Raw genomic sequence first — 27881 nt, 5'->3', positions numbered from 1 at the left:
TGTAATTAAAACTTTAATCAAAATAATGCCAACCTGGACTGGTTTAGTTTATATACTTTTTTTTTTGGTTACATTGTATAAGCTTGCTTCAAGATTAATATACAGGGTGATTCACTACCAGTGTGACAAAATTGCAGGAGGTGTAGGGGGCACAAAGACGAATCGGAATCATAGCATTACAGGGTCCGAAATGTCTTCTTCATGCGGTAGAGGACATTGAACGGGAGGTCGCGTGAACAGTGATCCCGCTGGAAGTCAGCATTTGCGAACTGGTTCCCGAGGCAGTAGGATGGACGAGTATTCAAACGTTGAACTGGCCGACATGCACCTCGCGTATGGAGCTGTGGACTGTAACGGCCGCGCCGCTCTGCTCTTGTACCAGGCACGTTTCCTGCACTGGCGTGCTTCTCATCATACGATTTTCACATGTGTGCACAGAAGGTTACGTGAGACTGGTTGTTTCACGAGAGGTACCATGAATTGAGAGCGAACGACGAGGACGCCAGACAATGAGGAGAATGTCCTACGTCTTGCAGAAGGCAATCCGAGTACGAATACTCGAGCGATAGGCCAACGATTGGGTATTTCCCAATCCACTGTATGGAGGATACTGTCAGCAAACCAAATTAGTTCATACCATCTGCAACGCGTCCAATCATTGGAGCCTGCGGATTATCCACTCCGGAGGACTTTTGCTACTTGGTTTCTTCAACAGAAACGGTTCGCAAATGCTGACTTCCAGCGGGATCGCTGTTCACGCGACCTCCCGTTCAACGTCCTCTACCACATGGCGAAGACATTTCGGACCCTGCAATGCTATGTGATTCCAATTCGTCTTTGTGCCCCCTACTCCTCCTGCAAGTTTGTCGCACTGGTAGTGAATCACCCTGTATATGGTTGATGCTGTATAAGCTTACTACTTTGTATCATTTTTTGCAAATTTTATATGAAATCAAGCTTTTATTTTTAATTTAGTTCTAAATTAGTATTACATTATTGTTAATCATGCTACTGATACTTTGAAAACACAGTTATGAATGCCATGTAACTTCCAACCAGAGCATCAGTTATGGTGATTTTTACTATTGTTCACTGCTGGCTTTGTTCATCTGCTACATGAGTAATATGGCTAAATAAGCAGTGAAGGCAAGTTAAATATAAAAGCTTTATATAAAAGGCAGAGAAAATATCAGTAATCAAATGATATTTTCTCTGCCTCAACTGATATTTCCTCTCTATCATACCCTCATCCACTGATTGGCAATGCTGAGAGTTTACAATTAAATTAACATAGGAGAGAGAGAATATGTGTGTGTGTTTTTGAAATTATGGTAAAGCAGTTTTGAGTTTTTTTTAAGCAGCCTAAGATAATTTTGAACACAGAACACTGATTTTGGAAAAATGAGAGCAGACGAAACAACCTAGGTCAGAGTGGCAAACCTATGGTGTGCATGCTCAAAGTGACACGCATATAAATTTTTTGGACACGTGGAATTCAGAGCATCCCAAAAAAAATTTCAAACTTCGTTTTGAAGTTTGAAATTTTTTTTGAAATTTTGAAAATAACACCACTCCAGGAATCCAATTTGAGTTATGACATGTGCGCATGCATCGGTTCTCTCTGCAAAGCATGTAGTGATGTCACACCATTCAATAAATAGCTGTATTTGTGCAGTGATTTGTTTGAAGTTAGAGTGGTGAGATGTACTGCCGAAATTGTGACAAACCTGTGTGATTAAATGTCTTGAATATCGCCTTCCAAGGGGCATATGAAAAATTCTGAGAGGCATGTAAGGGTAGTTTTTTAAAAGATTTAGCCAATTTTGACACAAAACCTTAAAAAAGGTTTGTCACCCCTGAACTAGATTGAAATTTTTTTTTACAGGAGGATTAACAGTGCTGTGAAAAAGAGAGGACTTATTTAAATTATAATTATCTATATTAAGGATATGAAATGAAGTTGAATTTTATTAAGCAGTTTATAAGTATACTGCCTCTGACCACCACAGTTTCCTTGGATTTCTTTCAGATTTCCTTGGACACTATCTATTTTATGAAATCATAACTGATACATATAAATGCAGGAACTACTGGTAGCTGATACCTGCCTGTGGGTTCCTCCAGAATTACCTCTTTGCTAATACTTGGCTCCTTAGTAAGGGCTAAGAATATTTGGGCCTCTTGTACTTTCTCTTTAATGTAACTGGATGCACCCAATCTCCAGCCGAAAATGTTTTTCATGAAAGTTGCCAATATGAAAAAATATGATCAGATTTTTCAGTTTGCTATTCCTCAATGTAACATTGTCCAAAGACTGACTGATAAATTTTACAAAACCATAACAATGGATTACATATCTTGGAATGGTTAGTCAACAGAAGATAAATTTTAACCCGGCACAAGGAAATCTTGTCAACATGGTATATGTGAAGCACAACACTATTCATCACTGTTTATCACAGCAAAATAGCATTCATTCAAGACAGCTTGCAACATTATGAAAACAAATTAACTGTACAGATGGTATTACAGAATTTCTGCTGCGTACAAGTTTAAACTGACTTACAAAGCAAAAAAAAAAAAAAAAAAACATTGCCACTGGCTCCAGAGATTTTATGCAACATAATGCTATCCTGAACATAGCTTTCTTGTCCAATGAAGGGTGGTTTCACCAGTAAGATTACATTAATGCACAAAACAGTTATTTCTGACCAGGAGGAGAATCCTCATTAGTTCATAAAATGCATAGTCACAAAAAATTGGAGTTTGGTGCACAAGTCTTGTAAGTGAATTGTTTGGCCCACTTTTTTAAAAGCTACTGTGAACAGCAGCATGTAGAGTGGTTCTCTTCAAGACGCCTGGTCAGCGTGAAGAGGAAAAGACCAAACCCTCCAGCATATGAGAGCACAACAATACAAATGGCCCTCAGTCCCCAGCAGCTTTCACTCTCCCTCTTACGGCAGCGAGAGGATCAGAGTGGAAGCAGAGGGTGCTAAGAATCTCTGGGTACGACCAGGCTGCCATGCACGGAAACTGAACTTGACCTGTTATAACGTACGATCGCTCATCGGTGAAGACAGGATATTAGAGCTGGAAAAGGAATTAGAAAATGTGAATTGGAATATCATCGGTTTGGCTGAAACAAGAAGAAGAAATGAATCACTTATAAGTTTATCAAGTAGAAATCTGCTGTACACCAATGGAAACAGTGAAAGGAGTGAAGGTGGAGTTGGGTTTCTGGTCCATAAAGATTTTAAAAACAACATTTTGGAATTCAAAAGTACATCACCAAGGGTGTCAAGACTAATACTCAAGATTTCTAAAAGGTACAAACTAAAGATTATAATGATTTATGCACCAACATCGAGCCATGATGATGAAGAGGTTGAAAAAATGTACACTGAAATTGAGTCTTCTAGATGAGCAGAAAACCCACTACACTATTATTATGGGGGACTTCAATGCTAAGGTTGGAAAAAGGCAAAACAGCGCAGAAAGAGGAACTATAGGAAATTTTGGAATTGGTAAAAGAAATAAAAGAGGTGAAAGACTTGTGGAATTTGCAGAATCTCAAGGACTGTCAGTAATGAACACTTTTTTCAAGAAAAGGGTGAACAGAAAGTGGACATGGAAGAGTCCAAATGGATTAACAACTAATGAAATCGACTTCATCCTCACTAACAGAAGATATATTGTGAATGATGTTACCGTCCTGAATAAGGTAAATGTTGGAAGTGATCACAGAATGGTAAGATGTACACTTGATATAGATGTAGGAAAGGAAAGGAAAAAACTGACTCGAGTAAATAATACAAAGGTCTTTGAGATAACAGAGGAGGAGAAAAAGCAGTATGTACTGGAACTTAAGAACAAGTTTGAGCTTCTGCAGACTGCTCAGGACCAAGATATCGACGAGATATCTTGGTCCTTGATAACTTTCTGAAAGTGATAAAGCCCAAGAAACCTATAGGGAAACAGAAATCCAAAAAAGAAAAAATTAGTCAAGAAACACTTGTGATAATGAACCGAAGACGACAAATGAAGAGCAAGAAAAACACTGATAGGGAGTAAATTGAGTATACTGAGTTATGCAAAGCCATTAGAAAGAGACTCAGAGAGGACATAAGAAGATTTAACACAAGAAAAGTAGAACAAGCATTAAGGGAAAACAAAGGATTTAAATCAGCAGCCATGAGCAGTAATACAGAAAGACAAATGATACTGAAACTGAAGAATAGTGATGGTGTACTTATAAACAGCAGAGAAGGCATAATTCAAATAGCAGAAGACTACTATAGAGAATTATACAAGGAGCGAGGGAATGACACCAGCAGTGGGGACGATGGATTGCAAAGTAGCAACACATATGACATACCCGATATTCTTCCTGATGAGGTAGAACATGCATTGAAGAAAATGAAGAATCGGAAAGCCCCGGGGGAAGATGAAGTTACTGTAGAGTTGTTAAAACTGGGAGGAAGAGCCATAACACAAAAACTGGCAAGGCTCTTCACAAAGTGCATTAGAAAAGGTATGACACCTAAGCAGTGGAATAATGCAATCATAGTTTTGCTGCATAAGAAAGGAGATAAATCAGAAATTGGAAATTATAGACCAGTTAGCTTGTTATCCCACATCTACAAGTTGTTCATAAGGGTCATTACTAACAGATTAGAAAGAATACTTGATGAGAATCAACCGAAAGAGCAAGCTGGCTTAAGGACAGGATTCTCAACTATGGATCACCTTCACGTAATATCACAGCTAATGGAGAAAGAAAATCAATATAAAACACCATTATGAGTGGCATTAGTGGATTTAAAAAACAATCTGTTAGATTATTATCCATTGGAGAAATTGAAACAAGCAGCGTACAAGATGTCTGAAAGATGCTATTGTTGAAGAAGTCTGCACCAGAGAATTATACAGCATTTTCAAGAACATGCTCAATGCTTTCTTAAATGCAAATGGTTATCATTTCAAACATTTACTATGATAATTTTTTTTATGAGTAAAGATTGTTAAAATTATTTCTAAACTGTAACTGATTTTTTATTATTTAATTAAACATGAGTGCACAGCAACTTTATTCGCATTCCGTATTATGTCTATCAAATTATATTATCAAGATCATTTCTGATTCATGTTATGCTCACTAGAATTTTAATTTGAATACAATCAATTTGATAATGCACAACTAGACATAAAAGGACTTTAGATTATGCATAATGTTTAGTTCAATATATTTTCATATGCATAATATGAAAATACATTGAACATCTGGAAAAGAAATACTTAAAACACCACCAGCAAAATCATGCATCTCCATTTTGAGAAGTAAAAATAAAATTAGATTTTAGTTCCAAAATTTATAATACACTAAAAGACTTTTATGCCTATATTATGTCATCAAATTAAAAATAAAAATTTTCAGTTAAGAAGTAACCAAACTCATACCATTATTACTTTTACATACATTAAACCTCAAATCTCTGCCTTTATGTCTTAATGGCTCTCTCTGATGTAATCTCAATTCTCCAATAACACTCAGGGATGCCCCTGGCAATGAAGACTCATGCTGAATAAAAGCCAGACCTTCCATTTGAAAAACAGAATACAGCTACAAAAGAACAATGCAGTAATATTATTAAGTACACTGATTTGGGGGATAGCTTTAGAAATATATTGAGTCAAATCAGAAATGTGAAGAAAACAACATGAGATGCCAATGTCATGGTATTTTCTGGAAGATCATAAACGGTTCATCAATCTGAACAGAATCAATCTGAATGAGGCAACTAGTTCACACACTTGTCTTGTAATGACAATGAATGATAAGGATTTCATCCTTCATGAAGAATGCTTTGTGAACAAAATTCTGGTTGAAAACATAAGGCACAAAGACAAAGCAGTTGCCTGGTAACAAAGCCTGCAAATACATAACAGAAACTATTCTAGCAGACAGTCTGCAGAACTCGTCATGTGATGACACTAAATGTGCATGATTCAGAGTCCTTTCTATCACGTGCTGCATTTGCAGGAATCTTATTTAGCACAAAATCCATTAAAAATGCACAAAGGTTTGGTATGTGCCAACTTAAGTACTTCTGTGCCTAATGTGGCACGCCATGTTCTGCATTGCCATCTAAGGTTCAAATGAATGTTAGGATACTTGATAAATGTGTACAACTCAAAAAAATTCAAAATCACCATGCTTAATTTTCCTCAAAATACGCTGTACATGCTGGCAAAAGTAGACCTTTTTGCACTATGTACAGCACATCTTGACTGCTATGGCAGGATGGTCAACAGCAGTTAAAACCCATTCTGACTACATAGTCACAAATTTTGCATAGCTTATGCAAAAACAATGTATTTAATGATTAATATTAATTAGAAATTTGACTCAAATTTCCCCTGAGGCCAAAGATGAAAATAAGGGTATAAAAATTTAAGCAATATGAAATTAGACATGATAACGTACCTGTTACCACCACACTAAAAAGCATGCATTTATATTATTAAACATGTTGGCATTCCACCGGATATTTTTAGTTTCAAAACTAGGGGAAAAAATTTATTTTAATTAAGCTAAGAACTAATGAGTGAAATAGTAATAAAGGCATGTGATGCAAGAAAGGAAGCATATGAGCTTATTTAGCATCAGCCAAAAAAAAAAAAAAAAAAAAAAAAAACCATTCCCTCTAAAAGTTTGTCCAGTTTCTCCTTCAATTTATTTAAGCTATCAACTTCCACAACAGATGGAAATTTCCACACATCTATTCTACAACTGTCTTTCCTAAATTTGAATTTATGTCCCTTAGGTTCATAATCTGAGCAAGTGGAAGAATCCCATCAGTATTCAGTGTGCTCACCCCATTCAAGGCCTTATACACCTCAATCAGATCACCTCACAGGTGCCTAGTCTCCAGCCACTGCAATTTGCAGAACTTAAGCCTCTCTTGATAAGAGGATCCTTTCATTCCCCTCACCAATCTTGTTGCCCTTCTCTGTATATGCTCAAGCAAATCTACATCCTTTCTAAAATGAGGCTGTTGTTGTTTAGGAGCATTAGCAGCTAAGGCCATATTGCTCTGGGGATAAGCGGTGGTCATTCCCTGACCTTTCCGCATCCTCCGTATTTGGTGGCTCATGGGTTCGAACCCCAGTTTAATCAAGAAGCATGTGCTATGTACTGCTGCTCCTGCCCAAGGAGGAGACCTAAAATGAGGCCTCCAGACCTGTACGCAGTAATCAAGGCGTGGTCTGACCATTGCCTTATACAAAGGTTTTCCCTCCTATTTTCCTTGGGTGAGATAAGAAAGAGAAGGAAAAACCTTCTCTTTCTTGTCTCACTCATTTCTTTTACTAATTTCCCTCAAGAGAATTAATAAAATGAATGAGCTGGGGAACAAAATCATTGCCCCTAAGGTGTCTACTTGATTAGGTCTGCACACACCATGTCTTTTAAGCTATTCCTAATAGCATTAGTAGTGGCATATGATGCAGGAAAACAAGCTTATACATCATTTGGGATGACTAATACTAAAATTTACACTAAAAATCATGATATGGGATGCTATTTCTTATAAGTATCCATCATTGATTTTTGTTCAAGGTACTCTCACAGGTTATTTTTGTTGAAACTGTTCTTAGAATTTAAACAGCACATTCTAACTGTATAAAAAACAATTCATTTTAAAGCACTATGCAGAATTGTCTGCATTTGTAAGACAAACTATAACTAAAAATTTGCACTTGCATATAAAATGAAAGGTAAAATTACAGGTCTGTAAATCAAATGGCATGTAAATAAGGACATATATTCATCACTGGTTCAAAATTTCTTTCTGGGACTGAAATATACTTAATAAAAAGAAAGAAAGGGGGACATGATTGGTTAGAGAAAAATTACACAGGAGAGTAATCCTTTGACAGCGATGTGAGCATAAAAATTATTCCCAGATCCCCATACAGACAAAAGTTTATTTATTTACTTATTTATTGTTTATTTTTTGGATGATACAGTAAAAGCTCAGCTTTCTTGCATCACTTGGTCTTTACTAATATGAATACTAATTCACACTCTTATTTTTTGCAATTTTGCTCTGAGTTTACTGGAAACCATTCTGTTTACTCTGAAGCTTAGCATACATACAATGTTTTCCAAGGTTTTTTTCCACAATTTATTGAAAATTTGGTAAGCCTCTGTAGTAGGGAAAATGTGCTACAAACTTGCAATATTTTGTATATCATTTCATGTAACTGCCAATGGACTACATTCATAAATGACAGTATTGAGAAAGTTTCTCAAAAAAAAAAAAAAAAAAAAAACCTCACCTGTAGCCTGTAGTCAAAGAAAAGTAATACTTTGACAGAAATAATATCCTCTTCATCCTCCAAAGGCATCTCTGCTGTAAAATATAAGGCATCATATTTTCCATCTCTATTTTCATCTTCTTCCCAACACTAAAACAAATAAAACTGTGCAATTTAACAAAACAGCTAAAGACGCCAAACATTGTAAATATTTCAGTCATTTTATTTCATTATCTGTATTAAACCAAATGACCTCGCAAAAAAAGAACATAAACAGAGGAAGTAATCATAATAGTTCCTAAGCTATTATGATTATTTTTAACACAATCTAAAAGATATTGTTCCAGGTTTAGCCCTAAAGAGATGTCAGATGATGTTAGGTAGAGAAGAAAAATGTATGGGATGATCATAAATTGGGCAACACAGTGGAAGAGGACCAGGATATATTTGCTGGGGAGGGCTAAGGTTTTTGACAGTTGTAGAGTGGCTATCATCTTTTAAGAACACAAAAAGGTGATACTGTTGCATATGTTGGTACTAATGATATTATAAGGATTGGAATTATAATATTATAAGGAATATTATATTATAAGGATTGGAACTAAAAGTGTCTCCAATTCTGACCAGGGCCGGTTTTGGACTGTTAGCCGCCTGCGTCCTAGAGATATCTGGTCGCCCCTATCAATGCGGATCGGTAGTAACGATATTTGGCCGACCCTATCAATGCTCACTCGGTAGTAACAAATTTTTTGCTGTGAAAATGGTCGACAAGAGAATTGATTGTTGGGTGAATATTTAAATTAATAACGTTCATGCGCATTTCTCCCTTTATTTAAATTTCCGCCAACAATTAAAACAATGGTGTAAGTATCGCTTTAAGATTAATGGTATGGGAATAAAGGCCCATTCACAATGAAAATTAAACATAACATAAGCATAAAACCTTGTACCTATGTTATTTAATGAAACCATTCACAATGAATTACGTAAGTGTAACCTTAAACTTAATCATAAGACGTTAACATGAAAGTTTGCAAACTCCAAGCTTTTATTATTTTATTTACGTGGTCTAAAACAAGACACAGTTATGGAAGTCCCATTGTTGAATTTTTCTCTGGTTCAATGGATGAACCCACCATTGCCTGTGCTTGCACTTCTAAGTTTTCTGATGCAAAACACCTAACATGTATGCGTCGTCGTTATTTATAACCATAAACTGCACAGCTATATCATGCAAACATCAATTTTTTGAAGTATAAAAGAAGAGCATGTTGTGTTTCCATGGTTACCAAATATGTTTATGGTCATGTTTATGTTCCCATTGTGAACGTTGGTATGACTTCTTAATTTTACGGTAACACTTGTTCCGTTATTTTTATGTTTAATTTTCATTGTAAATGGACCTTTAGAGAATACAATATTATTTATTAACAATGCCACGTTCACTATTTCATCACCAACCACTATATCAAAATGATATTAAATTACATTTTAATTTTATTTTTTAAAGTATATTGGCCGCCTGCATGCATGCATGCACTGCACACCTACCAGAACTGCCCCTGGTTCTGACCACATACGATAGGAGGGTGTAATCAATCAATTCAGCCATGGAGACTCTGTGCAAGGCTTGTTGTGTAGAATTTTTCCAGCATGGTCTATGCTTGTTAATAGGAGACTATTTTCACAGAGCTGGAATACACTTAAATAGAAGGGATATGAGTATGTTTGTTACATGGGTCAGAAAACTGCTAGTTTATATTTTATTTAGATATCAGAAAAGCTTTGATAACTGTTCCAAATGAAAGATTGCTGTATATATTGGAGCAGCATGCCATTAGGGTAAAACCTACTGCTATGGATAAATGAATGGCTGAGTGGAAAAAGACAGTTAGTAGGCATTACTCTTCTTGAACTAATGTTATTAATGGAGTTTCCCATGGCTCGTTGTTTTCAATATTTTTTAATGGTATTGATGAAGGCTAAGTTTGCAGATGATACAAAGGTTGGCAGGGTGGTTAATGACAGTAATCAGGGAATCATACTACTGCAATAGCATTAGCATTAGTAGAGGCATTTGATGCAAGAAAGCAAGCTTATGCAGCATCAGCCAAAAAAAAATAATAAAATAAATAAATAAAAAATAACCACTTCCACTTCACCCCTCTGCTCGTTCGAAATACCTGTCCAGCTGAGCCTTAAACTTATTTAGGCTATCAACTTCCACGACAAGGGATGGAAGTCTGTTCCACCAACCAACCACCCGCTGGCTAAAGGCAAATTTCCACACGTCTATCCTACATCTGTCTTTCCTCAATTTGAATTTATGCCCTCTCAGGTGATTATTCTGAGCAAGAGGAAGAATCCCATCAGCATTGAGCATGCTCAAACTATTCAAGGCTTTATACACCTCTATCAGATCACCTCACTGGTGCCTAGTCTCCAGACACTGTAATTTGCAAAACTTAAGCCTTTCTTCATAGATGTTGATGGCACCCTTGCTCAGGCCACATACATAAGGGAGCATGAATTTAAATTGAAGAAAGATGGTTGAGGTATAGATGTGTGAAAATTTTCTAAAAACGAGGATAGTTGACTGTTGGAAGAAATTTCCATCTGGTGTTATGGAAGTGAGCAGTTTGAATTTAAGGAAGAATTAGATGCATTTATTAGACAGTGTGGACGGGTGATATGGGAAGTTTTTTTTTGTTGATACTGCATAAGCTTTCATTGCTTCATTTACCAATACAAATTTATAAAAGCTGTTTATGGTGACACACTACATATTTAGCAAAAATTAACTCTACAGACACCTATCTGGAATTACCTACTGCGTAAAAATAAGGATATTAATAAAAGCAGATATACATAACAAAAAAAAAAAAAAAAAAAAACTGGTTTGCTATTTAGAGTACCATAACAATAATGAGAAATATGCTTTATGAAAGCTACAAATTTCGTTTATATTTGAGCAAATGTGGGATTAACTCATAATTTTATATTTATCATAGCAAAAATCCCAACTTCAAAAGTATAAATATTAGAAAACTGCAGCAAAATTCACAAAGTTTTTTTTAGCTAAGTTGGGAGAAGATAAAGTAAAAATTCACATTCTAATGGGCAAATCTGAATGCTAAAAGAAAAGGCCTGATGCCATTGAAAAAACTAAAATGGAGTCCATGAAGCACTTAACTGCCCAATCAAAGCTAGAGAGCTTACTCTCTTGTATCAGGCATAGTAGATTTAGCTATTGTTGGTGTTGGGTTGTTGAGGAAAAAGGAAATATTATGCAAAAAGGTCATATGGAATAGGATTAGTGTCTGCCAGGGACAAAAGTTAATGATACTGTAAAACATTTATCATATTTTAACTGCACAAAGTGTGATAATGTTATACACAGTGGTGCTGTTCACACAGCATATCCAAATGCTTAGTATATTGTGATCCACTTCACTTTACACATTTGTAGTAATTGTGTTTTTTTGGTTCAATACTCTTCCAAAGAGCTGTATGATCTTAGGTTTACTAAAAAAGCCATTTCTCTTTTTTCTGCTGCTGCTCTTAATATGCTTATTAGCTTGAGTAAGAACTTGAAATCAAACTTCAGATATTGTCATGCAGGGGGGAAAAAAAAAACTTCCAAGAGGATTGAAGTGTTTTTTATGATGAAGCTGCCTCCTTCTGTTCCTGTATCTAGTGACTGTGATTATTGTATCCCCACAAGGTATTTCACTGCTTCATCATAATAAGTCCAGTTGTTCTGTGAATGCTGTTATAACTGACTAGTGGATTTTAACAGAAACTTTTTTTTTTTTTTTCAGCCATAGCATTAATAACAAATTGGGCCAATTAGAGCATTATTTTGATAATCCTCTAATTGGCCCAATCAGATAATTTTGATGATATTTGTATTTAAAATCTAGCTCTCTATTCAATCCAATGATGTTATACACTGTGCATTTTCCTCCTTAATTAGTTATACACATCATCTAAATTCTAAGAGTGGTAAAACGGGTAGTGAAGTTTTAATTTTACTACAGTTATCTCTGAAAATTAAAGTGGTCAAATCCCACTCTCTTAAATATAACACAGATAACTGAAAAATAAACAGCAAAGTCACCAAACTCAGTTTCACTGATTTCTTATAGGCCTTTGTAGCATTGTTTATGTACAATACCAAACCTAATATTATTAACAGAAGCAACAGGTCACATTAAACCCATCTCCGAGGCCCTGCTGTTGTGAAAAAACAAAAGTGTGATAAAATGGTAGAGGAGGAGGGAGATTGAAGAATAGAAACCACAGCTACACAGTGACAATGCTGACTGAGAACCCCTCAAGCATCAGATGTAATTCACTTACTGATGCTCACATTTTCAGAATGCCAAGACAACTACTGGTTCTATTACCTATTTAATAGATTGCCACATGTCATTTACCATACTGATAAAGACAGCATATTAGCTGAAAGCTCCATGTCTTATTTCTAAACTTTTATGATTTTAATATTTGTGTATTCAATTTTATTCTCATCTTTGTTGTAAGTAGCATCCTTATTTTATTGAAAATATTATTTTTATGGCAATTTATACTTATTTATATTTTAACTGTATGTTAAAGAAAACTTTCAATTTCCTATTTGAATCATATTTTTTATTGCTGACAAGTGTGTCAGATAAAAAATAAACTACACTCACGATCACAATGTTTCATCAACATCTACTTCTTGACGCTTGCTTAACAAAGTTTTGCACACTGTAATTCAAAATTACAAAGAGCCTTCAGAAATTTCTCAGAACTTTGCTTAACCTAGAACTATCATGTACCTTTAACAATATTTATTAAAATATTTAATATTATTAAAAAGAAACAAGTAAGGTCTGTATAAAGAATTCAGGACATATAATAAAATCTTATTAAATATGATTTGTGAATTGATTTGAATTTTAGATATGTGAATTTTATATTCAAAAATCCTACTTAAACATGTTACTTTATATGTGGACAATAATAGAGCTAAATGCTCTCTTAAATCTTACTTTAATCACAGGCACTTTTAGGTTATTTTCCATGAGTTGATTTAGCTTTGAGAAGGTGCTCCATACTATTAATCCATTGTTCTTTGTCTCCAACACCAACAAAATCTGATATTTAAAATGCACATCTGGATGCTCCCTATAAATATCAATTTTCCTCCAGAATCCTAAAATACAAAAACAAACACATTTATTCTAATTTTACATGTAATTAATCGGAATTCATAAGTAACAGTCTTCATAACATGAGATGAGTTCAGATTTCAATTTCTCTTTTAGGAATATAAAATAGAGCTGACTTTTTTTTTTTTTTTCATCAGAACTGTATTACAAGTACACAACTAATTATAAAATCACAGTATATATTAATATGCAGGATCATCTTGATAAGAATGCAGTTTAAGAAATCTTAAGAAATCGAGAGCTTCTTTGGACTCAGGGGAGGTACCCATACACTGGAGATGTGCAAATGTGATCCCAATTCACAAAGGAGGATCAAAGGCTGACACAAGTAATTATAGACCTGTGAGTTTAACTTCTGTTCCAGGAAGATTAATGGAGGCACTGGTTAAAGAAGCACTGCAGGATCATCTAGACAAGACTTCAGTTATATCTCGGACACAGCATGGTTTTGTTAAGGGAAAGTCTTGCCTGACCAATTTGAATGGATACTATGATGCAGTCACAAAAGAACTGGATGCAGGGAATAACTTTGATATTATATATTTGGATCTTAGAAAGGATTTTGATGCTGCTGCACATGGAAGACTGCTGCACAAATTGGAGCAGGGTGGCACTGGAGGCAAATTGCTCCTATGGATAAAGGGATGGTTGAGGAGGAGAAGACAGAGTGGTAATCAATGGACACTGCTCATCATGGACTAATGTTATTAGTGGAGTTCCTCAGGGTTCAGTGTTGGGTCCATTGTTGTTTTCTGTATTTATAAATGATATTGATGATGGTATATAAAGCTTAATGTCCAAGTTTGCAGACGATACAAAGGTTGGCAGGGTTGTTAAGGACACTACTGACACTATGCTGCTGCAACAGGATCTGGAAAGATTGAGCAGATGGGCTGAGTGGTGGCAAATGAAGTTTAACATTGACAAATGTAAAGTATTACATATGGGAAACAGTAACCCCAGTGCAACGTATCAACTCTGTGGTACTACACTGACAGTGGTAGAGAATGAAAAGGACCTGGGGTAATTGTGCAAGCAGATATGAAGTTCTCTGAGCAGTGCAGACGGTCTGCAAGAGTAGCTCATGGTGTCTTGTCAATGATATAGAGGAATTTTTCTAGCAGGGATAAGGAGGTGATTATTCCCTTGTATAAGGCAATGGTCAGGCCACACCTTGATTGTATACAGGTCTGGAGGCCTCATTTCAAGAAGGATGTAGAGCTGCTGGAATGAGTACAGAGAAGGGCAACAAGATTAGTGAATGAAACAAAGGATTGCTCTTACGAAGAAAGGCTTAAGTTTTGCAAATTACAGTGTCTGGTGACTAGGCACCAGCGAGGTGATCTGATAGAGCCTTGAATGGTTTGAGCATGCTCAATGACGATGGGATTCTTCCTCTTGCTCAGAATAATCACCTGAGAGGGCATAAATTCAAATTGAGGAAAGACAGATGTAGGATAGATGTGCGGAAATTTACCTTTAGCCAGCGGGTAGTTGGTTGGTTGGTGGAAGTTGATAGCCTAAATAAATTTAAGGCTCAGCTGGACAGGTATTTCAAACGAACGGAGGGGTGAAATGGGAGTTTTTTTTTTTGGCTGATGCTGCATAAGCTTGCTTTCTTGCATCATATGCCTCTACTAATGCTAATGCTAAAATCAACACAATCGTAGCATTGATGATACTATGATTGCACTGATGATGCAGTAGCAAAGGAAATTGATGAAAAAATTAATTTTGACATTGTATACTTAGATTTTAGAAATGTTTAACACTATCCCACATAACTGTAGATGAGAACAGTGTAGCATTAGGGCCAGGTTAATACTATGGATAAAGGGATGGGTGGGTGACAGAGAAAAGAAAGAGTGGCTATCAAAGGGCACTGCTCTTCTCTGACAATTGCTATTTAATGGAGTTCCCCAAGATTAAATGCTGGGCCCATTGTTGTTTTCTACATTTATTAATGATACTGAAGAAGGTATATCAGGCTTAGTATCTAAGTTTGCAGATGATGCAAAGGCTGATAGGATGTTTAAGATAGAAATCTTAGAGTATGCTACTGAAAAAGGCCTAGAAAAATTAGGCACATAGGCTAGAAGTGACATTTGAGATTTAACTTTGATAAATGCAGGGTACTGCAAGTTGCAGTAATCCCAGAATAACATACCAACTAGGTAGTATTGTACTCAAGGCAGTGGAGAACGAAGATAAAATGGGGTAATTATAGTCTGACCTAAAGTCCTCTGAGTAGTGCAGAATAAGTTGATAGGATAGCTAATAGGGTTCTGTTAATGATACACAAGAATTTTGCCAGCAGGGACAAAGAGGCAATTATTCCATTGTATATCATAATGGTTCATAACCCTTGGCATCATTTTGCTGTTATACATATTACTGAATGAAGATTTAATTTCTATCTCTTCAGACAATAAAAATTTATAGTTAGGTAACATACTTGGGTACTGCACAGGCCTGAAAGCCTCATTTTAGGAAATATGTGGATCTGTTGGAACAGAAGCAGAAAAATGCAACAAGATTAGTCAGGAATACAAAATGGTATTCTTAAAAAGAATAAAATATGATATCAGTTCTGAAAATTGTAGCATCTCATCTGCAAGGCAACCTGATTGAAGTGTTTAAGGATTTAAATGGATTAAGTGAACTAAATGCTGATGGCATCCTTCTCAAACAATGCACAGAAGGAGACATAAATTTAAATTGAAAAGGTGTGGCTGCCAGACAAATGACTGAAAATTTGTTTTTTTTATATCAGCATTTCTGCTCTTATATATATATATATATATGTAAGAGCAGAAATGCTGATATATTTTACATATCAGAAATGCTATCATATTACATAATATGATTTTTGAAGAAAAAAAAAGGTAAGAAATTGTTTAAAATGATACCTTATGATTATATTCTTTATTCTGACAATATATTTGGTTATAAGAAAAAATAATCATTAGTAACAGCAGTCTGTTATCCAATAAAATTATCTGCTTACTACTTCACTTCCAATGCACAGCAGGAGAAATCAAAGATAAAATAGTGACCACCAGAAATTTAAAATTATCTATAAGAAATTAAAAATCATTACTGTACAGGAGAAACTATTACTTAGAAACCAATTGCTACATTTAGAAATCATTACTGTATCCAAGATACATTAATGATTCCTAAATGTAACAGTTTTTCAGTTCTTCAAAAGTGAATCCATTCAATACATAAAACAACCTTTCATTCCCTCTGATTCTCGTGCTTACAATAGCTGTTAAAAAAAACTTTTAAATTTTAACTGTAAATTTCAATACAGGGAAGCATTTATTATCCTTGAGAATTATACATCATCTAAATAATGCAGGCAATCTAAATAATTTCAGTTTCAAGCCTTCCTGAGCAAAAACAATTTGTTACTATAGATATTAGACATGAAACTGTACTTCATTTTAGAAATGAACAAGTGGCTAAATATGCTAAATAAAAGTGTCACAGAACAGGCTCGTGACATTTCTGTAATATTACAAATGATTTTTAAGATGTATGTGTAAAATATAGATATAATAAGGAGTAAAAAGTGGAATTAACATATAATGCTTCAATATAACCACTGTGATTATTAAAGAAATCCAATAAAACAAAACTTTTAATCCAAATCAATAAAAATGATCCAAATCCATTATGTTCAAGGGTGACTTAAAAATTACATTTTTCATAATTTGATAATTGTACTTTATTCTCCTCCAGTGATATTTCACCACCAAAGCTTGGCAGTTCATGCTAAGGCATTTTTCACATTTTATTATTATTATCATTAGGCATATGGTGCAAGGAAACCTGAGGCTTTTGCTGCACCAGCCAAAAAAAAAAAAAAAATTCTAAGTTACCCTGAGAGAGAGAGAGAGAGAGAGAAGTAGCAGGGAATCACCAAGGAAGAGAAGAATGATGATATCCAGCTCAGGACCCTGGGTGTGCCAAGCCCATACTCACCAGATGTGAGTCCCTTTGGTTATTTTTCTAGGGAAACGAACTGAATTAGAGTGCCAAAACTTAATTGAATAAGAAAAACTTTTTGTAACCTGGACCGTCTATAATCTTTTCCACAAGGGCTGTTTTAGTTGTACATACTCGAAGTTTATTTTTATGTGTTGTTTATATTTCCCTGTTTATTTTATCTGTTCCCCCAAATAAATAATTCCACACTGTCGTTTTGTGGAGTAAAAACATCCAACTCAGTTACTAACGGCAAAAGATTATAAAAAAATGATAATTTTTAAAATTTATTAAAATTAATAAAAACTCCTTTAAACTAAACATAATGACATCATGGAATTTGTGAAAAATCATAATCAAAGCAACATGCACATCCACAGGGAGAGTATGAGGGAGTTAAGACCCCCAAGAACATTTTTATTCCACATCAGTCACATGAGGATGAACAAAACGAAACGTGCTAAAGAACTGCTGACACTCGCAAAAGTTACAAATGTAGCACGTACGAACCATCTCTCCCATAAGACAAAATTTCTTTCTGGTTAAAATGAATACACTATTCGAAAAGAAGTGTTAATATTAATGGGAGAAAATGCTAAATACAAACAATGTTCGTGAAGAAAAGGCCACTGGCCATAAAGTCCCTGGAGGCTATTAGAAAAAACACTAAATGGGCAACGTTTTCTACCCCCATTACCTTGACTTTTATAGGCTATAAGGAAGGGAGGAACGAAAGTAAGAATTGTGCAAATTATATAAAATATAGTAGCTTTAGAACATAAACTAGTTCTGTATATTTTATGAATTGCATGTGAATAAACTTGATAAACAGCCATTTATAAACAATCCATATCAAGCGCCACCCAAGAAAATCATTTTTTAAAAGTTTCGAAACTATAATATAAAACACTCTTTAAAGTGGGAGAGATGTAGCCCAAGTAGAAAGTCGCATACACAGCTGTGGTAATGATATACCCACACTTGGAAAAAGTTAGCTTCAATTTTCGCCATCGATAGATGATATGAAGTATTTTCAGTATGGATAATGAAAATTATCGATGTATTTCAAAGAGAAATTGTGTGAGATGAAGTATTTATATGAAGAATCAAAAAATGGAAAATTTTGGATGGTCTATAAAAAAAGGGGCTAAACTTTTACCTACCCATATAAAAATAGCAACAACTGGTCGTTGGAACAAACTTCCATCAGTTGCTGTGGAAGTTGATAGCTTAATTAAATAAATAAATAAAAAAACGAACTAGACAAACTATTGGAGGGATTGAATAAGTGAAATGGGAGGTGTCATGTTTTTTTTTTTTTTTTTTTTTTTTTTTGGCTGATGTTGTATAAGCTTGCTTTCTTGCATCATTTAAACTGCTAGTGCTAATGTCAATGCTATTCAGCAGATGTCTAAAAAAAAGAATAATAAGAAATATAATTTGAGATTAATTTAAATTACTTTAATTTTACTGTTCTACATTATGCACAGAGCCGTAACTAACCGTTCTGGCAAGGATGGCCAAATAGCTGAAATTGGCCTTTGATTTTCATTATTTTTTTATCAAATAATTATTTAATTATTAAATAATGGATTAATAATGGATTAATAAAAATTAATTAAGGTTGGTTCAATTAACAAATTAATTAAATTTAATATTAATTTTGAAAGTATTAGTGTTAATATTAACTACACACAAAGAAGCCAAGTTTTGAAACATAAAAATAAATAAATAAAATAATAATAATTAATTGTCTAAAGCAAAGTTCCTTTCGATTTACATTACACACAATCTTTGAAATTGCCATATCATAGGTTACGATGCTAATCTTAATGCATGCAGAAGAATCACAACTGATAATCAGATCAAAAGTATTACTCCCTCCAGTTGCCTCCCAAACATGCTGCTGTAGAAAACAATTATCCAATAAATCCACAAAAGCCTTGCTAGTGTGCGAGTAACCAACCCACAAATTCCAGTCAATCTCTGGGAAATTAAAATCCCCCATTATAAAACACTCTGATTTACTGGCCCACTCTATTTCTTTGCACAATTTCTCATTATACTCATCAGATTCATTAGGCCTATAACACTCATTTTTCTTTTCCCAGTGCTTATGTCACACCACTCTGACTCAACATTGCATTGTACACCAACATCAATTGGATGCACTTCATTAGATTTTATGTTTCTTAACTAACAGCCTAACCCTCCTCCGTTCCTGGGCTGTCTATCCTTTCTGTACACATTGTGCTCCACAAATTCCAATTATGCACTGCTTATTATTATTATTAGCCATATGGTGCAAGGAAGCCTAAGGCTTATACCGGACCAGCCAAAAAAAAAAAAAAAAATTTCTGAATTACCCCGAGAGAGAGAGAGAGAGAGAGAGAGAGAGAGAGAGAGAGAGAGAGAGAGAGAGAGAGAGAGAGAGAGAAGGGAATCACCAAGAAAGAGAAGGATGATGATATCCAGCTCAGGACCCTGGGTGTGCCAAGCCCATACTCACCAGATGTGAGTCCCTGGGGTTGAATGTGACACCACGTCTCTGATGTCCCAACAATATCTGCCTTTGATGTCTTAACTAGCACTTCAAGTTAATCAAATTTATTAACTATACTCCTAGCATTGGTGTAAATGCAAATATACATGCACCTGTTTCTACTCTTAGTTACCATAACACAGCCCATTTATTTACTTGTTCCATTATGACTCCCAGCAGTCCTGGAAATCCCCATTGCCTTGTTTTGCAGGCTGCTGCTCAATTGCATTTCAATAGAAGCAAAGTGTAAAGTGTGTTTAGGGTCAAGCGGCACCAGGGGTTTCCCCCATCTCCGCGTAGTTTACATTGTGGGTGAACCAGTTGACTGGAAAAGCCAGAGATTTAAAAGTGTATGGACTTTGTATATATTTGATGCCTTGTACCGTTGTTCATCTGGTCATTTAGCCGCCAGACCCCTACTGAGGCCCGACGTTGTCCCACTTTAGCCCCGTGGAGGCAGACCAGGTCCTCACTAGTATATAGTTCACTCTGGCAGGTCCTGCCACCTAATTTCCTAAGATTTCAGTGGCTAGGACCTTAAAAAAAAAAAAAAATCGCGTACGCGTCGCGGGAGCGCTAGAAGTCCAAAATGTTGGGCAAAATTAATTTAGATTGGTGATTTTAGATTGTGTGGGGCGTGTTCACGTTGCTATCAGATAGAGTGGGGTGAAGGCTGAAGACTGGGGGGGGGGGGGGGCAAATAGACAGAAATATGGAGCTGAAAGGGAAGGCAACTCCAGTTTACAGTGGGGCATGCCCACGCCCCACCAGAGGGGAGAAATAGGGTGGCAGGGTGGGGAGGGGACAGTAAACTGTCCCCTCCCCACCTGCCAGGAAGAGGTGAGACAGTGAGCCAGACAAGAGAGCTGGCTCAGGTTGCCAATGTGGCCTGTGTGCATGGGTGGGAGCAAACCAGACCGCAGGGTCAGGTCCGCACCATCCAGGAAAAACTTGAGGCCCAGCAGAGGCGATCCAATGTTGGTTTGGCTGAACAGGTTGTGCAAAATGTCACAGTTGGGAGTCATTCATGGGACTGTTGTCCCGTCCGGTAGTCAATGTTCTGGGAAGTGGAGTTTTCTCACTTCTCATAAGAGTTCCAGTTTTGTCTTGCATGAAGGATCAAGCAGTCAAACCTGACATCTGGTTGGGGGTCTCTGAGAAGCTTTGTTTGACACATCTATTCGAAGTTTGCAGGCAGAGGAATGGTCAAGCGTTTAGCATACAGGTTCTGGGCAAACTTGGTGAACGCTATATATGAGGCTTCATCTTCCAGTAAGTAGTGTTCCCGGTTTTTGGGATTAAGGCGCACTTGGATGATTAATTCAACACAAAGATCTTCATAAAATTCGCAGTCATACATCTAGTGTCCCCAGGTCTCCACAGAGCCACATGCACAGATTGGGTTGTTTTCGAGTCCGAGAAGGTGTAATTTGTGGCGGATCGCTCCATGTCCTGTTAGGAGATACGTGCTGTACAATCCAGGGCAAAGCCATACCGGATACTGTGGGTATATTTGTTGTAGATCGGGGAGGAACCTCCGCGTGACTTCCCCTTTTGTGGAGGTCGTCCAGCGCTGCTGCCATATCGATCGCAAATAGATCTGGAGTCTTTTCTTCTCCACTGTCCGATTTGCAGTTGGGTCTGTGGTGTGATCCTGGAAGGTAGTTGGATTTCCGCGTCTAAGCTGCTGTAACATGCCTAGGCGAATCACTTCAAGATCAAGAGGGAGGGTCCCAGTGAGTACTTGCAGCGCATGAGTAGATACAGTGCGGCACGCTCTGGTGAGGGTTAATGAAATCGGTCGGTGAATGATGTTGAGTAGCCGACGATTTACCACCGTAGAGGCCTTATGGTGCCAGACACCAGAAGCATATGCAATAGCAGGGATGATGGTTGCTTTGCAAAGTATTGCAAGGGTTCTTCTTTTCAGCCGCCAGTCGCGGCGGGTAATCCTGGCAAGCATGGCAGCATAGTTTTTCATTTTCTTCTGGATGTATTTTAAGTGGGGTGTAAATGATAAATTTCGGTCCAGGATCACTCCTAGGTACTTGAGTTCTGTGGCCAACTTGATCGTTCTGTTGTAGATTTTTATCTGCGGTGGTCTGGTAGGAGTTAGATATCCCTTTAGTAGGATAGATTGGGTTTTGGTGGCAGAGATATTAAGGTGATGAGTTTCGGTCCACTCTCTTAGTGTAGAAAGTGCTGAGTTGGCAAGCGTTTCCAGTTGTGCTCTTGAATCAGCAGAGGTCATCTGCGTATGCGAGCGCTTGCACACCCCCCAGTTCCAGGGAGAGGAACTCATCCAGCACGTAGTTCCAAAGGAGGGGACCCAGTACAGAGCCCTGAGGGCAGCCCCTGTGTACCTGACGTTCAACCTTGCAGTAGGGAGCCTGCATTAGGACCTTCCTATTGTTCAGGTAGCTCTGAATGCATCCATATAGGTTTGATTGCAGGTTGGCAGCTCTTATTCCTGCGAAGATGCTCTGCCACCAGAGGGCGTCGAACGCCCCTGCAAAGTCCACAGAGATGAGAAGAAGGTACTTTCGTTGGCAGTTTGACGCGGCATTCATATATTCTAGTGCATCCAGAGTGGATTTCCCCGTTTTGAATCCGAATTGTTTCTCTGTTGTTAAATTTGCTGCGGTGTAATGTACTTCAAGCCTCTGTCTAAGAAGTTGTTCCAGGACTTTGCTGAGTATAGACAGGAGGGATATAAGTCGGTAGGACTCCGGTACATGTTGCTGCTTTGATGGGTTTTTTATGATTAATTTTATGCTGGCTACCTTCCAGTCCGAGGGGAACCAGCCCTGACGAAGACAGTGGTTATATAAGTCTAACAGCAAGTTCGGGACATACTCGGCCACCTTTTTTAGAAGCAGTGCAAAATCACTTTCACCTCTACGAGCAGCTACTATTAATCTATTAGAAGATGAAAAACTCTTTATTGCATACAAAACGCACACGCCGTACACAATATCCTTCACGGCTACAAGCCAGGGGTTAGTCCGTGTATCTTCCAAAGCTAGCAGTGTTCCGACCTAACTCTGCCTCGATAGCATCAGCAAATATTCTTGCACCCTTTCTATTTAAGTGTACCCCATCCCGACAGAACCAGTCTCTCCTGTTAACAAGTACAGACCAGGCTGAAAAAAATTCTTCCTCTTGAGCCTTGCACAATCTCTCCAGGGCCGAATTGATCGACAAGGCTCTCATCATATACTCCCTCCTATCGTGTCTGGGCAGAATTGCAGACACTTTCAAATTCAACCCTAATTCACAGCTTTTTTTCAACAGTGACCTGTACTTATTAAGTAATTCCACCGGTCTCCTACTCTTAATATCATTAGTGCCAACGTGTACAACTATATCACCCTTTATGCCCTTAAAAGATGATATCTGCTCTACAACGTCATCAACCTTTGCTCCTGGCAGACATACCCTGGTTTTGTTCCACCTATCGTTTTTACATAGCATGTTCCCAGTTTTCCTGACAATAGAGTCACCGATAACAACTAGTTCCTTTGGGACCAGCGCATTCTGCCTTGGGGGTTGCCGCTGTGTTGCGTGATGTTCACGTGCAAGCTGTGGCATTGATGTGGGCAGCTGAGAGCTTGATGGTCCCCTCAATTTAAATCCTTCGAGGGTATTCACCCTGTCCTTCAAGCTCTCGTATAGGCCCATAACAACGCTGAGTTGTCGCCTGATTTCTTCACACTCCTTACATCGCGCACACACAAAGACATTCGCCTTGACAATATCATGTCCCGTTCCTGATTGTCCACAAACATCAAACAAGAAGTGTATTTCAAAAGGCTGTGATTCAAAAGACAACCGCCCCACTCAGTTCTCTCCTGAGCCACAACACTCCCATTAGTTTGAGACTTTTGCTTTGCTGCTCTGAGTTATGATTTCTATTCAATTTCAAATAAAATTACAATACAAAATATAACCCTAAACTTATATCCCAATGCAGTTATAACACTATATACTGTATATGTATCTCAGCATCGAATATTATCTCCGAGTTACGTTATATGACTTTCTTATTTCCTGTCAGGTTATATGTATTAATTTATGTTACGTTTGTAAAAACTAGGTTGTTATATGTATTTAGTTAAAAAATTACAATTTAATTGATAATGAAATTTAATAAGATTAGTAAATTTTACTGATTAATTGATACTACTATACTCGCTATCATATAGTTATTTTGCTTTCTTAAACGTTTAAAATTACATTATCATTTCGGACTGTTCCCATAACAATCACAAACTTCTACATCACTGATAAGCGAAGAGAGGAGACAATAACTGAGTGGTTCGTTTATTTGATCAAAAATACCACGTACATTGAATTGGCTTTACATTTGCAACACCTACCAACAGGCGTGACACTAGGATTTTTGGCGACCCTAGGCAGAAATGTATTTGGCGCCCTTGAGATACTTTTATTAAATATGGCAAAAGCAATCCTCGCACCAAAAACAACATCGACCTTACACATTCTGCTCCCCACTTCCCTCAATCAAATTTATACACCCATTTAGTTTCAATTTTTCCGGGTGAAAAAGACATAAGTTCGAATCCCTTCAATGAAGCAAGGAATTTTTATGGGTCTATTTCAGAACGTAGCGAGTTAGTCAGTCTGAAGCCAGGTTTTTCTCCCAGAAATTCTGGTTTTTCCTTTCAGAAAATTGCAAACGACCACAGAACACATGAAATTTACAGGCAGTTATATATAAGGTTCAATATGGCCTGAGTTCCAGATGTGTTTAACCCCCAACAACAATCCAACCGAAATTTCAACTTCATTCATTTTGTTATGGCGTGGTACATCATACATCAATTAGATAACTTTTCAGGTAATATCTCCTAGCTCTGTAACCACAGGGCTCTCCTTGTCATGTATTCGAAGTCTTTCTTCATACAAGTGCTCTTCCACCAATCTCTCTCTATCTCTCTAGTTGCATTGCCCATCTTTCCGATCTTTTCCAGAAACTCCGTTTTGTTTTGATATAGCTTCTCTACTAGACACCGCGTTCAACGTACGCATTGTCTCACTGCTGCTATTCATAAATTTCCACGTGTTCTGATTGACAGTCGTCTTGATTTCTTCTAGATAAAAAGTCAAGATAAAATTTAAAACTTTTCGACAATGACCTTTCGGATTTCAAAAAATGACTGGGGTCTCAAGAAGAAAATTTTAAATAAAATAACAGTTCAGCTGACTTAAACACTTTTAAATCTTTCTTAAAGAGGAATTGGGCAAGGATAGGTGGAATAGGACCAGGGTATGTCTAACAGGTGCAAAACATTATGACGTTTTAGAGCAGATATAATCTTTTAAGGGCATAATAAATGTAAGAATTTACTTAACAAGTACAGTGCAACGTTGGCAGAAAGTCGCAGGATTGGGAGTACACCACACATGGCTATAACCTTTTAACTTGTCGGACCACTGCTGAGCCTGTCTGGTAGACTCATGACACCATAGAATAAGAGTACCTGACCATGTTGGCTCTTTTTGAGATACTGGAACCTGCATGCCTTACCTCCCACAATCATTTCATGTTGGAAGTAAGTCAGACACAAAAATTGCCATCACAAACCAGTCTATTCCTACACAAGGGATGTTGCAGCAAAGCCAACTCATATTTTCTTCTATTTGAAGACTTTAAAATTATTATGCAGCACTGTATTAATACCACACGTTTATGCATCGACAGTGAATAGATTTCTTTCCAAACTCAAGAATACTGGTTCTGCTGATAGGAAAAAAAAGGAACCGGAAGCAAGTCTCTATGCCAAAACAGTACCGCGTTTTGAACTGCTTATGCCTTAAAAACCGCAAAGCTTCTTTGCCTGAGCTGAAAAGAGAATGGGAAGAACATACAGGAATGGTAGCAAGTGCAGTAACAGTCAGAAGACACCTCTTCAAAAATGGACTGGTAGCCCATTGTCCTAAGAAACCCCTCCTCACACAAAAAATGAAAAAGGCCCAATTAATTTGGCATAAGGAGCATGTCAAATGGACCCCCAAGCAATGGAAGTGTTATTTTCTCGGATGAGAAGAAATTTGACCTGCATGGCTTTGATGGTAGACAAATGATTCAACATAGATGCGGTACAGAATACCATCCAGACAGTATGGCGTCTACAGTGAAATTCCCTACCAGCCAGATGATATGGGGAGGGGGGGGGGTCCATTTCATATAGTGGAGTAGGTTACCTGCAGCTTATAAAAGGTTCTGTAAATGCCAATGGATACCTGGCTATATTGGAAGCCAAATTGCTGCTAACTAGAGACCATTTCAACCTGCCAAGTAACTGCATCTTTCAGGACAACGCTGTTCCTTGTCATCAGGCAAAAAATTTAAGTAGACACTTCTGTAGTTACTTTAGCTTAATTTCTGCATTAGGTTGGACAGTAACATGTTTACATTTGTTACAAGTGAAAAAATGGTTGGAAGAACAGTTCATTACAACTCTTAGATGGCCAGGAAACAGCCAGGACTTGAATCCTATAGAGAACTGTTGGCATCATGTGGAATCTGCAGTTGCCAGAAAGAAACAAAGACCCATTGCAAACTTCAGAAGCCATAATTTGTGTTTGAAACCACAAACTATCAGTTGATTACCCTCAGAAATTATCTTGTCAATTCCTCAAGGGTATGCTGCTGTCATTAGGGCCAGAGGCGGTTCAACTAAATATTAGTTTGCACCTGGTGAACTTTTCATTTTGTTTTCCCATTTAAAATGATAAACTGAAGCAAATTGAGGGCTTCTGATAACATTTCAGCCATAATTGTCGTGTTTACCAAAACTGTTGTATAAAGGTTGCAAATGCTCATTTTGGAATATTTTGAAAGCACCTGTCAAATATTACTTAGCTCTGCCTTAACTATTAATAAATCTTTTTATATTTCTATTTGTGATGCTAGTCATTAATGCAACATACCATCATGAAAAAGGGATAGAAATGTAAAATGCCTAGTTGTTGCACTTTCTTTGAACACCAGTGTTGCATATAACATAAAGATCCAAATGAAAGTGTCAGGCACTTTCATTTGGATCTTTATGTTATATGCAAGCCTTTTCTATCACATCAGAAAAAAGATCTCCCTTCAATTTGGAAAATTATCAATTGATTTACCAGCTGATCTTGCTAATGGAAAATTACAGTGTCGGCAAAAACTTTATGGCAATGCCACCACACAGTTACTCAAGTTTCAGCAAACATTTCAACTTGAGTGGTGAATGGCATACCTTGAAAATTTTGATCCCTTGAACAACTTCACTCATTGGTGTTCAGTAAGAGCAGAAAAATTCTCTCAATGATCAATGCAGGCAAGGATCACAAATTTTGATTTTATTTCAACTACTTCATTGAACTACCCCAGGAATTCTACAGTATTGTACTACATGGGGCAAATTCAGCCCGCCCAATTATAGGAAATCATAAGTTTTCCTATAATTGGGTTTTTAAATGGAATTTTACTTCCATACACTGTTTGGCTATTCCTTCTCAATATTCACTTAGACAATCATTCATATTTCGGCAAATGTTTGCCACTGTAAATAGGAAAAGACAACAGAGACCACCCACCCAGCTTAGGAGAACACAGTAAGCTTCAAAAAAGCTGTCCTGGAGGTGTTTTGATTTTTAAACATACACTGGATATGTCTGCTCCTTCAAAAATAATTTAAAAAAGGATATTAGCAACTTAAGCAGAACCATGAATAATGGTATTTGTCTCTAAGTTGAACATAAACCCAACCCAAGCCTCATGCCAAAGACTTGATGTTCAG

General features: G+C 36.9%; 1 protein-coding gene across 1 annotated transcript in view; it reads right to left on the bottom strand.

Moving 5' to 3' along the window:
• Positions 1 to 18367, bottom strand: part of LOC150082469 (transmembrane protein 231) — a 33065-nt gene extending 14698 nt beyond the window's left edge. Inside the window, exons 1-4 of the mRNA XM_090377775.1 lie at positions 18229 to 18367; positions 13359 to 13522; positions 8341 to 8469; positions 5477 to 5620 (exon numbers count right to left, since the gene is read on the bottom strand). Coding sequence (XP_090233901.1) covers positions 5477 to 5620; positions 8341 to 8469; positions 13359 to 13522; positions 18229 to 18367 — 576 coding nt within the window. The remainder of the gene's footprint in view (positions 1 to 5476; positions 5621 to 8340; positions 8470 to 13358; positions 13523 to 18228) is intronic.
• Between the last annotated feature and the right edge of the window lie 9514 nt (positions 18368 to 27881).

Source organism: Mastigoproctus giganteus, chromosome 7, assembly GCF_048544385.1.
Source record: "Mastigoproctus giganteus isolate SK-2022 chromosome 7, ASM4854438v1, whole genome shotgun sequence".
In the NCBI taxonomy this organism is placed as follows: domain Eukaryota; kingdom Metazoa; phylum Arthropoda; class Arachnida; order Uropygi; family Thelyphonidae; genus Mastigoproctus; species Mastigoproctus giganteus.
This window is presented reverse-complemented; position numbering and strand designations above follow the sequence as displayed.